The sequence below is a fragment of the Synchiropus splendidus genome, chromosome 1 (genome assembly GCF_027744825.2).
Source record: "Synchiropus splendidus isolate RoL2022-P1 chromosome 1, RoL_Sspl_1.0, whole genome shotgun sequence".
In the NCBI taxonomy this organism is placed as follows: Eukaryota; Metazoa; Chordata; class Actinopteri; order Syngnathiformes; family Callionymidae; genus Synchiropus; species Synchiropus splendidus.
Genome location: NC_071334.1, coordinates 55486811 through 55499586, shown reverse-complemented (window position 1 = coordinate 55499586; position 12776 = coordinate 55486811). Strand labels below are relative to the sequence as shown.

Sequence of the window (12776 nt, the reverse complement as noted above, 5' to 3'; positions counted from 1 at the left end):
GAGGAGTGGAGTTCCAACTGCAAACAGACCCCACCCACAACCACTGACGGCCCCTGCTTCAGACTGAATACTTACGAAACCTAACTCCAAAATCCATCTTGAGTTCATGGCAGTTATCATTTACACAGGGAGTAGCCATAATTCAAACATCTGAATGTTTAAAATTAATGCAACCCTAAGTTAAATTCTTATTATTCCAGTGTGCAGGCTTTTAGCTAGGAGGGCGTCTGGGCGTCTGCAAAACATGGAAAAATGGACGCCCGATTCTCCACCGTATCTTGGCCGCCGAGTTACGCTGGTATTTGGCGGCATCTGACGGCAAAGATACGGTCGAGAATCGGCGACCATTTTTCCATGTTTTGCAGACGCCCAGACGCCCTCCTAGCTAAAAGCCTGTCAGTATGCGATGAGATATTTCCATATGTGCCAGTAATGACCGATCATTCATCTGCAGCATGTGAAGATGAAATCTTTTTCAAGGATTTCGGGTCTGCCCGCGATCTCAAAACATAACACAACCTTCTCCCTTCACACTGGAGAAGTACATTTACAACACACAGCGAAGCAAGATTACATGCCGCTGCCGGTTATGTTGAATTGCTTGGTTAAATTGCAGGTCTAGATGCTGAAGTTCAGATTGATATGTTAGCAACTTTTTGCTGAAGAAAATGTAGCGCGAGAAATGAGGATCAGTGACCATGATGCTCAGCTTTCTATGCAGAGAACCTTTATTATTTCTGACCGATTTACATGCAGTAACACCACTAAAAGTTCAGACAAAAGCAGCTGAACCAGATTTGCTCAAAACTTAAAATGCCAAGAACCGCTGTTCAATGTATTTGACTGAAGTTTTCCGGGCACGAACACCGGTGGAGGTGTCTGTGGTGGCGGTAAAGTCAGGGACAGGAAGAGAGAGAAAGTGAAGAGGACAAGAGTCATTGATAATTAACTGATAAGACGATTAACAAAGAACGATGGATGGGGGAGGAGGGAGAGAGCTTCTGGAAAAAAAGGGAGGAGGTGCAGCCTCCCAAAGGAATCCAACCTTTCTTAACCCATGAAAGGAGCCCAACAGGGGAGTCCCCCACCACTCTTTCTCTTTCACACACACATGCCTAAATTCAAATCCACACTCACACCCTCACTATATCTTAGTACGCGAGGCGACAAAGCTCCGGTGCTGTAGTGAAATCACGACTGCAGCAAGACACCTCATTATAAGCTGAAACACACAGGCAGGTGTTTCAAGGATAACAGTGTCTTTCTCACCGGACCATTTCACACACATACCCACACATACAGTGCACACAGAGGCAAGTCAGCAGAGGGAGAGATGGATCGCTCTCCGTCTCTCTTTCTTTATATCTCTGGAGCCCAGTTCTAGTGACATCACCAAGGACGCTTCACCATGGCAACACAAAACTCTCCCAGCATTCAAAATTCTGACAGTGTGTGCAGTTCTGTGCTCACCACTGCAGTGTGGAATAATCAGTCCCCCAGCGGTTCTGTCTTACAGATGGTATATTGTTTTCACGGCGCAATAGAAAAATGGTTGAAAAAAAAATATATATATCGAGCGACTAATTGTCTGTTAAGTCTTCCTCCTGGTGGAGACACACTTGTCTCATTTATCTAAGAGTTGTCAGGCAGAAGGCAATGTGGCAGCAGCGGTGCGGAAGCTGCTCAACCGACGGAAAAGGAAATAATTGCACATAAATTGCTTCATGCTACCTAAATTGCTGTGCTTGGCTAATAAGCAAAAAGCGTCTAAACAGTCGAAGTCGAAGAAATAAAATATGAACAACAATGTACACATTAGTAGAACGTAGAAGAATAGGTGAAATGATTGTTGTGAAATTATGCAGAAATGCTTCATGTTATTAAGTCTGCTTACTGGCGGTGGAGCACTAGCTCACTAACAAGCTTTGCATTCATGAGAGGGGCGGCAACAAATTGAAAATGTGAATTAATACATTTCTTATCAAGGTACTTCACCATTAACCTCATTATGCATGTCTTTTGCAACGCCATGGAGCCACTTGCATCCCTGACAGGAACCACATGGAAGACAGGTTGACCAGAAGCAGACTGAATGACTGAATATGCAGCTAGCCGCACCAGTAGTGTGGTAATGCTTGAACCTTGGCATTAGTTATTTGTGTTTTTTAGTAGTTTTAGTCACATACTTATCCCCTGTTGTCTTCAAAATTGCTGATCGATCAGATACGATTATGATTATTGAACTGACCATCTGCTTCCTCATCATCAATCTCAATTGATGTCATGTCTACCGCTGTTATTCATCCGTTCATGACATAGGGGGCAGTTAGGAACATGGTACTACCAGAGAGTTACACTACACAATACTAAACAGTACACCAGCTTTTCCTGCGTTTTAAGATAAAACTTGAAAACTGAAGCACTTGATTTCTCTATCAGATGAATTAAATAAAAATAATTCATCGGTAGCCAAACGTTTATCCGATGGCACCCTCGCCCACGCTGTCTCTAGTCCAGGAAAAGGTACAAGTCATGCTTGGCTGAAGAGGCATTATACTCCAAGTACCGTGTAAAATTTGTTTCCCTTGTCCGAAAATGAATTTTGAATATTTAATCAAGGCAAAAAGCAAATGACCCACACGGATTAAGGGGTGCATATGAAACATACCAGACTGTAGTGCTCTATTTTCATCCACTTTCTCCTACTTCTTAGTTATTTTGTCTCAGAGGTCACGTCTGCTCAACTCGAACCTGTAATCACTGATAATCTCCCTCCGGATTGGTCTTCAGTGGGTCACCAGTACAGACAAAACCGCAGACTGATAAGAACTTATGAGTTGGAGGATGGATTCATTAACCAGAGCATCTCTTCTTAATGTAATCTCAAATAGTCCTGTGCCGGATTAGACAGATTACACTGAAGGGAAACAAATGATCTCATTAGTGGAGCCGTCCAATTCCCTTCTGGCAATCCTCCGTAAAACCCAAAACAATCGTGGCTAACATCTGGATGCACACAGACACTTGTGAACCAGGTGGGGGAAAAAAGATTGTCAAAATGATGGATGAAAAGTTTTGAAAATAGACGGCACCATGCGACTTGTAGGTTGCCTTCGAAATTGCCATCATTAGTGATGTAATTCCCTTCCAAACGGATGAATGAATAATAAATGCAATGAATGGAGTTTTTGCTCTCACCTCGCTGGTAAAAAAGCGGCATTAAAAATGTATGTAGCAGCTGTTATGTTACAGGTATTTTTATCAGAAACAACGTTTTTTTCTTTCCACTTGGATAAATATAATCCAACATGGTCGCCTCCGACGCCAGCAATACCCTCAAAGAAGGGTTGACTTCAGCACACCAACCACTGAAGGAAACTAATTTCAGCAGCCTCAACGTATTATGGACATATGAATTGTACTTTTGCATCTGAAATGCTGAACATTAACATCGGCTTGTTCAGGATTGTATTGTTGCAGTCTAGTAATGTGGAGTTCCATTGTTGCGTGATACTTTGAAACAGAAAGAAAAGCTGTGAGAAAGCAGCATTTATATTTGAGTTACTTTTTATAATTATAAATAAGTGTGTCTGCGCTCAAATAGACTTGTTTTCACAGCAAAATCTGTCTTTAAAAAAGCTCTGTGGAGCAGCAGATGGGAAACAAACGGCCATGATGTGACGTCAGTGGCAGAACGTTCTTCCTCTCTTGGCTCACTGTGATGTTGTACGGCACAAGGGCTTGTCAACATCAATGACAAAAGAATCGTTGCCTATGAACACTCTTATCATGTTGTGTGTGCTCTTACAGGCAGTTGCCTTTTATGTTGTATAAACATCTTATATCTGACTCATTTATGACGCAGACCTGATACGGTATTTTGAGAAGATGGAAGCTCCATTCTGCAGTGTCAACAGATATGCAGCCAGGCCTCATTCTCCTCTCTCGTGCATCGGACAGCGTTCCCGGGAAAACTGTAAATACACACGTATTTTGAGGTTGTAACAAACAGACAAATTCACACATTGTGAGAAGAATAAAGGAAATATACTCTGTTAGTACCCAGTGACTCAAACACAGTGGCTGTCTGGATCCACTACATTCATGCTCTGAGACACTCAAAGACATCACCACGATGGAATCTTATCTGGTGTGAAACAATCTCTGGTCTGTTTCTAAGTCAGAAGATGACTATGATCACTGAATATGACGTGACGAAGCATAGTCTCAGTCACTCTGGAGTGCCCTCCAACCACTATTCATTCAAATGAGACAGCTGAGTTTGGGTGTCTGCTGAGTGGATAGGAAACTAAAACAGCCAAACCAGAGCATACTGAATTGGAAAATCTCCATCCCACCAGAGCTGCTGCTGCCAGCACTGTTGCTACTTGGGCTGGCATTATTGCTGGAAAAGCACACCACAAACTTGTGACATAACTCGAGATCCTCAGGAATATTAAATAAAGAAACACTGTCAGGAGATTTCGCACAAATATGTACAACACAACTTATATTAAATATACGTTAAATAGAAATGAGAAACGACAGCATACAGCAACAAAGCTGCAGTGGAAAGGATCTGTCAATGACGTCATTTCCGCCTCCAGCCTCTTTTGATGGATGACACCCAGATGCAGCGTTTTTTTTTTTGTTTGTTTTTTTTGTCTAGGAATAACTTTGTTATTCAGGCGTGCTTGAAAATATTACACATATTATCAAGATTTTTTTACAGATCATAATTAAAATGCCACCTACACTTTAACTTGACCTTGGACTTTGAATCTTGAGCTTCAGTATTCACTTCAAAGACAGAGATGTATGAATGTTCTAATGGTGGTCTCCTTTTCCCCGAGCCACAATGGCCACTCCTTTTCGGTCTCTTCCTATCTCTTCATCGCCCCCATGCTTGGAGGCGGTCTTCGGTTAAATATTAATTAGAGAGTCCCGTCCCTGCAGGCTGCTAGAGAGCACAATGCAGAATCCCAGCATGAGCCTGAAAGCATCCCACTAATGAAAGTAAAAAGTGTGTGTCAGACCCACACACACACACACAGGAACAGGACCACTATCAGATAAGTGTGTGAGTGCATGGGCCTTATGAAAAGAGACACTGCAGGCTGATCAAGATTACATGTGCAAACATATGTGTGTGTGTGTGTGTGCACACGTGCTCTTCTTAAAACAAAGAGGGGGCTCCACTGGGGTTCAGTGTGTGAAGCTAATGATCCATGTGGGGTGATGGTTATCAGCCATATTACCAGCTAAATAATCCCTATCAAACCTGTGAAATATGGGCATCAGAGCTTGAGACATGATAACACAGAGAGTCAATACCGTATCCCACACGTGCGTGACCCAATAACAAGAAGGAATTATGACAGCTATCACTCTAGAATCACATAGAAAACCATTCTTTAACCAAGTCAAATGAGTGAAAAATGAATTAAACCGCCGCCCACACTCCATTAATGGTTTAAACGTATTTTAAAGTCCTGTACACAAGATGTGATCAGTCATTCCAGAAGAGTATGACGGCTCGGATCAGCATTGATGATGAAGTTATTTTCCTTTACAACAGTAAGAGGCAACCTTCCAAGTTTGAATTAGGTCGCCTTTGCCAAGGTTGTGAGTCTACTGCCAACACAGCAACAGTGACAGCTCAGCTGATACCGTTATTCAATTGAAAACAAGCATAGAGGCTAGCGCATTAGCAAAACTTGACATTAGGCTCAATAATAATAATAACACTGAGACTCAGCAGTCGCTGTTTTAGCAGGAGCTGTCAGTGAAGTATGAGAAAGGCTCAAGGATGAGTACGTGCTTGTCCATTTAATCAACATTAATTTAGGTATAATATAATATATAATATAAGGTAAAATGTATATAATATATATACTATAACAGCTATAAAGCTTTAAATTCAAGACGATGAACCACTGTAGAGAGAAGAAGAAAGACAGTGATCGAACTTGGCTTGAGGTTCTGTATATCGAGCATGTAAAAGGGACACATCTAGTGTGTGTCTAAATTAAGTGTTTACAGCGTTGGACTCAAACTGATTCACAAAAGGTTGCAGTGGGTGCAGGTTTTTGTTCCAACCAATCAGGGGCATGCATTGTCACCAATCTGCTTGCTTGGTTGGTACAAAAACCTGCACCCACTGCAGCCCTTCTGTGGATCAATTTAGATATGATCAGGAAAGAAACTAACATGTTTATCATTACTACATACAGCAACGACTGGTGTAATCCTTGGGTCTTGCCACGACAATATCAAATGAGGACTACAGCACAAACACAAGCAGAGGGCGTCAACACACTTGGACTGTCATCTATCTTCCGACTGAAAACATCAACACACGTCATTCAAGATCAGCCATTGAAACAGTCCAATAGTCAAATAACAAATAAGCGCACGTGTGTTTTGCTGAGTGGTACATGTGATCGCAGTTGCTGGCCTGGTGTTTTCCATTATAAAAAGAACCTCCTGATTTAAACATCAGCTGTCATAAATGTTTCATGGAAATGGAAGTGGAATGGGAGGGATTGTTGGCTGCGTTCTTTCAGAAGTGCAGTGGCCAGCGATGATGACAAGAGGTGTTTTGAGAGCCAGGTAGGGCAATGTGAGATAAATATGAATGGCAAGGGGAAGTTGTGAATTGTCCGATTTTGCTGCTTAAAATTAGATTCAACAGTTTCATCATTAAAAAATGTGCATCAATCTTCCTTTAGTCCAAATACCAACCCATCAGAAGTTGTGATAAACACAAAAAAGTAAAGCGATTTCCCTTCATTTTTTCCTCTAACTGAGAGCATACACTACTTTCACATAACACCCCGGTGAGAATTAACATCAGTCAATTTGCTGTGGTCAGAGGACGGTAGAACTGTTTGTTTCTACACAAGAATAGAGGTCAGGGTCATGGGGCGGGTGGGGGGCTTAAGCAGCCAGCCTGTGATGTTTAATCAATAAAACAACAGATCCCCAGCGATCAACAGTTCAGTTCAAACCTTCTCATCTTTCTTTTCTCCCTTTCCCCAGAACTAACATGCTTGCAGAACTCCAAGGACAAAAAGGGACTGTGGGTGCGTGCGTCACTATCGCTGAGGTCCAAGGTAGGATCTATAGCTCCACCTACTGGCTGGTAGACAGAATGCATATGCTCATGCAGAGAAAAAGAGGTGGCAGAAAGACAAAATACCCACAAACCGCCGCACCAGAACAGTACACTGTTGCAGTTTGCTACATCACTATGGCAAATGGCAAACTATACTCCACTTTCTTTTAGTTTATTTATGGACTGCAAGGTGCTAGTGATTATTACATAGGCATTACACCCCCTGGAGATATCGCCAGTTCGTTGTGCATAGAGAACAACTCATGCATGCTCTTTATTGCACGCAATTTATTGCAGCTTTGGGCAATTGAATTTCCAAAGTTGCCACATTATAATACTGTGACTATTGGGAGAAGCGCCAAAAAAGATGGAAGAAAAACACGTTTTTTCACTAAAATATTATAAAACAAAGTTCAAATAGGATTTGATTACACATTTTTTTCAGTTTATAAATGTGTTATATGGATTGTGTATACTGGTTGCTTGTGAACAGAACTATGGGTAAACTAATGACATAAAAGCATTAAATATTCGGGTATTTTTCAATACATTGTATCTATTTATTTTTAAAAACAATGAATGAGTCAAGTTTAGAATTCAATTAGTGAATGAATAACGCTTAAAATGACCTTATATTTTTTGCAGTTTTTGCCAACTTCATGGGTGCCACATAGATTAAGACAAAGGGCCACATGCAATATAATACTGATCTGCATCTTATTACAATTCAATGTGAGAGAGTGAAATTATATTTTTCAATTTCTGTATTTTACAAGCAAAAAAATCATTGTGCTGTCAAGAGTGAGTCTTATGTGTTCCTTTTGCTTCAGTGTTTTTCAGAGTTTCAATCTGTATGTGTTTCGTACTGATTTAAAAATGGCAATAAACAGATGCTTAAAAAAAAAAACTCACCTGCAAGTGGCTGTCTGCTGGTTTCATGGAGCTGAGGAGGAAAAATAGAACAGCAGATGAGATGGAAAATGGATGGATTGGAAAGTGTGATGTATCAGATAGTATGTGTGCACAGGTGTGCGTTTGATCTATAGCAGCTACTGCGCGTTATCGCTGGCCTAAAGCACACTTTTTAGTCACATGACCAGCTGCCGTCTGTTTGTTCTCATAGCGGAAGGCCAAATAAGAACCCCCCCGGGCATCCAGTGATTCTCCGCACTTCTGAAATATCACAACAGCTCACACTTCTGCACTGATCATGGCCCGGGATTTAGAATCCCGAGACCCCTTGTGCTGCAACCGTACTGATCATTGCTGTGCAGCTTTGTGATGCTTGGGTTGGGGGTCTGGCCATCGGGCAATTACAGTTATAAGATCTATGAGAGCAGCTCTCAGTAGTAGCGGGAGTCTCCATGGGTCGGAGTAAAACCGTGTAACACAGGACCACAGGAGGCGGATCAAAGGTTCCTGACATGGCAGTGAGCTGGGGAATGCTAATAGGTCCCATGACGGAGAAGCTCTACACTCTCCACCCAGCTGAGCCGCAGAGAGAGGAATTTCCGTTTGATCATTTTCACAGATGACATCAGATATTCAAGTTGAAAAAAGAGTGATTTACTCCTGGACAGGGTTACTGAGAAACCAGCAGCCAGCAGCACCACCTGCTGAGTTAAAACTCAACAGTTCAAATGCATTCAAACTCAAAGAAAACAAGGACAATTTTCAGGGTGTAAAATTATGATTGTACGTGCGATTTGCTCCGATAAACAGATGACAACTGCTTCAATATTGCTCAATGCTCAATTAAAAAAAACTCACATCATAAATATGGCCCTAAAGACTGACACACTTGTGCAATGTAGTGATAAAAAATTGTGTTTATGAAACACTATCGACCTGGCATTACACGTCATCTTTCATCCAACAGCTGGAACAACAAATCACTTAGAGAATTCAGTACTGAATTAATCAGTCCGATCTATAGACAGCAAACAACACTGTCAGATTAATAGAAAATATAGAAATGTAGGTGATATAATGAATGATTTCAGTGCAGTAAAAGAAAATGTGCCTGCATTAGAATAAGACATTTTTGTCTTAAATGATGGTATACTACATTAATGTAGTATATCAGAATTTGTTTTCACCTGAGTGATATACGCTGTAATAAATTAAAAAATGTGACATTTAAATGTCAGGATAATGTCACATCTTCCAATGTAGGCAAAGCCTTGACTGTAATCGATTTAACTTTTCACCTCTTTTTTTCCCGCTTCTTCACAAAATATTTGAAGGACTTTCTTCCACAGTGATCACAAGTGAATTGATAAGACGAACAGACTGCTGTGTCTTGCAGAAGGACAGGATGTTCAGCAAAGAATCTCAAGGACTTGTTTTCTTTTTCCCACAGTGCCAAACTCCACACACACATCAACACACACACACACGTACAAAAATCACACACAGACAAGAGAACACAATGGCGTGTCTCAAATCTAAAACTTTTGTCATTACAAATCACGACAGCACGCACAGATTAGATCTAAATCAAATCAGCTTCAATACTCCTTGGGATCAAAAGGATTTACCTGATTCTGATAAATGCCCAAACCAGTCCTGCTCGCCACACCAACAGTGAACGGACTGTACACTTGAGTTGCAGGCAGTATAATGACCAGCTTAACCTGTCATGTGGAGAACCAGCTGGGCTCAACACTGCCACCCACTGAGGAAACTGGGGCAACACTCCTAGAAACATCTGTCTAAAAATGAACTAAAACAATGCGTATTACCAGCATATTACTTTTCTCGATTAAATCAATTCAAATCCTATTTGAAAGTCCAATTCTATAAGTAAACAAAGTTCCACTTCTAACTCAATAGTTGGACATATCCTTTACTGGATGACGCTTAACTTAAATGAACCAAACTGTCTTGTAAATTAAGATTTATTTGTAAATTAGTTAACTAACAGCAAGCCATCTACAATAACAACTCATACGCTACAAAACAAATAAAGAACTGAATAAAATACTATGCTCACAAGCCTGTTGTTTTCATTCCACAGATGTTCAAATGACGCTGACAGGTAAGGTGAGTTACTTTCGAAATATAATAGTTTTCTCTCGGCTTCGTTGTGGTGTGTTCGGAAGTAGGTTTACAAAATAAAAGCACCACAAGAAATGACAACCACATTTAAGGAGAATAACAACAAGCTAGCATTAATTCCCCCGAAAAGATTATTAAAATCAAAACATATTTATTTTTTAGAATAGATCGGAGGGACTAATGGCAGAAAAATACCTCAATAAAAATACTTTTAATTCATATTTTATGAAGATATTTTACACTAGGACTTTTATTTCTTTGTCTGATTTCTCCAAACAGTGTGAAATTTTGTTGGGTCATTTGATATGTGTCGACCATGTTCTGTGACTTAGATATGAGGAGAAAGTGTTTTTTTTTCTTTTTCACTTTAGTAAGTGAATAAGAAAGTACGTTTTAAGTTCAGTGTAAGTTTTCCAAAGCAAGCCCTAATAGTTCAACACCACCATGAGTCTACGTTCAAAGGTCTTGCCAATCATCCACACATCACCAGTGTCCTCATTTTTCAGAATTATCCATTCACTTGGTTGAGATGCACAGCACACGAAATATGAATATTTTTGATGATGCAGATTTTACTCGCTCATAGATGATGGAAAATTATCAATGTGGCCGAGAGCTGTCGTTGACTCATTTATTACCATTGAGTGAAAAAGCCTCACATGGATCGTCCTCTCAAAGTCTCCAACACAAAGATATATTTCCTTCATCTGTTCTTCACATGCCGTTCCTGTGCCTCTCTATCTATGCGCAAGGATTTCATTGTTTGTTGTGACATTATAAGAGCAACAAAAGAGAACCAACCAGTGAGTCCTGTCAGAGATGAGCTGTTCTTCGCCTCTGTCTGGGGTCTCGTCGTCAGTCTTTTTCTCCTCTTCTGACTGTAGCTCATCCACACGTGTTCCCTCTTCATCCTCAGCTGGTGGCCCTGGAGTCTGCTCTGCAACCGCCTGTTGAATACCGTCCTCAGCCTGTCTCACTTCTTGCTGTTCAAACTTACAGCCACCAGATGGCGGCACGCTCTCAATGGCCGATGCAGATGTTGGACTTCTAACTGACTGTAAATTTGGAGTCGACCTCAGTGAGATGAGTTTCTTTGAGCCACTGTCGTGTTCCAGGCGCTGGCTCTGACTTCTGTTGACATGCCTGCCTTTACTTTTCTGTTTTCTATTTGTTTCATCTATAACAAAAATAATAATAAAATACAGATGTTGTATTGTTGTCGATGCATTAGAGACGACAAGGCGTGGATCAATTGACTACCTTTCTTGGTTCTGTTCTTCAGCAGCAGCCGTGGCAGTGTCCCCACATGAGTGTAACTGTCACTGGAGCGAACATAGCTGGAGGTCCGAGGACGAAGGCCCTCCAGGTCATCCACAGAAGACTCCATAAGTGGAGGCAGCGTCGCCGTGGATACAGGTACATTGTTAACGCTGCCCCCAGGCTCATGTCTTGCCGAAGCCTTTTCTCCAGATTTGTCAGAAGAACGTCGAAAGGAGAGATTGGTGAGGCTCCCAAACCACTTGAAGGCTTCAAAGAACAAAGAAGCGTGAACAAATTTGCGTGGCATGGACGTGTTTATGGAAGCTAAATATTCAATGATGTAAATTTAACGTCAAATACATTTCAAAGTCTGATAGGTTTAATTCCATACGAGCGCCCCCTATACCTCTGGGCCGTGAGGGCCGCAAGATTCTCACTTTTAGTCCACTTGCCACATGTGGTGGCAGTAGTGTGTCATGAATTGAAAGCTGCAAATTTAGGATAGTTACCAACTTTGAAGAAGTTCTTGAAAAAAAAAAAAAGATAGAGAAAGTGATGGCGGCCCCAACAGTAAAAACTGTTCATCTGTCAGAGCTTTTAAAATTAATTATTTTATGACAATACTTTAATTCACACTTTACTTATCTTCTTTTGAGTTCATTTATGAAAAAGAAACTATTTTACAATATTTAGACGTTGTTTTATTATATTTATTTTAGTCTGAATTTTATTCATGACGGTTTTCATCAAGGTTTTTTTTGTTCTTTTTTTTAGTAAATTTGATGGACAAGACTTGCACCTGCTTCGACTGCCGGTTGTTCAGTTCTAGTCCTTGTATGGGCCCCGGACCCATTTTTTTTTTGGAAAAGGTGGGCCCCAAAAAAAGGTTAAGAACCTCTGCAGTCAACTTTCACAAACCAGAAATTTTTGCATTATTTAAGTTGTATGAAGAACCTTGTAACAAACATTATTAAGAATACATTATTTTTAGCATTATTATTATTGTTATGTTTCAATTTGAATTTCAGGAAAATAACTTTCTTTTCTGCTTCATATGTATGTTTGGGGCTTCAAGCGAAGTGTGCGCTTGAACAAATGCACAATCGTATGCAAACACGTGATTAGTCGAATAAAATTCATGCGATTTCCACAGGCAAGTTTGATTTGCCTTTTTAATGTGCTTCTATTTCAGACAATAATTACAGTACATTTTTAAATGAAGAATACATGCTATGGCTGTATTATGAAACATTTGGCTGATAGAAAGGCAAAAAATATCACAGAAACAATTGTAGTGGTAATGATTTGCTCCTAGCATCGCATAAGAGTTTAAACTGCA

General features: G+C 40.5%; 1 protein-coding gene across 2 annotated transcripts in view; it reads right to left on the bottom strand.

Annotated features, from left to right (window-relative positions):
- Positions 1-12776, bottom strand: part of sh2d3ca (SH2 domain containing 3Ca) — a 49754-nt gene that overhangs the window by 36560 nt on the left and 418 nt on the right. For both annotated transcript variants that reach the window (XM_053881924.1, XM_053881932.1), the window contains exons 2-4: positions 11438-11704; positions 10979-11354; positions 8030-8060 (exon numbers count right to left, since the gene is read on the bottom strand). In XM_053881924.1, the coding sequence (XP_053737899.1) occupies positions 8030-8060; positions 10979-11354; positions 11438-11704 (674 nt within the window). The remainder of the gene's footprint in view (positions 1-8029; positions 8061-10978; positions 11355-11437; positions 11705-12776) is intronic.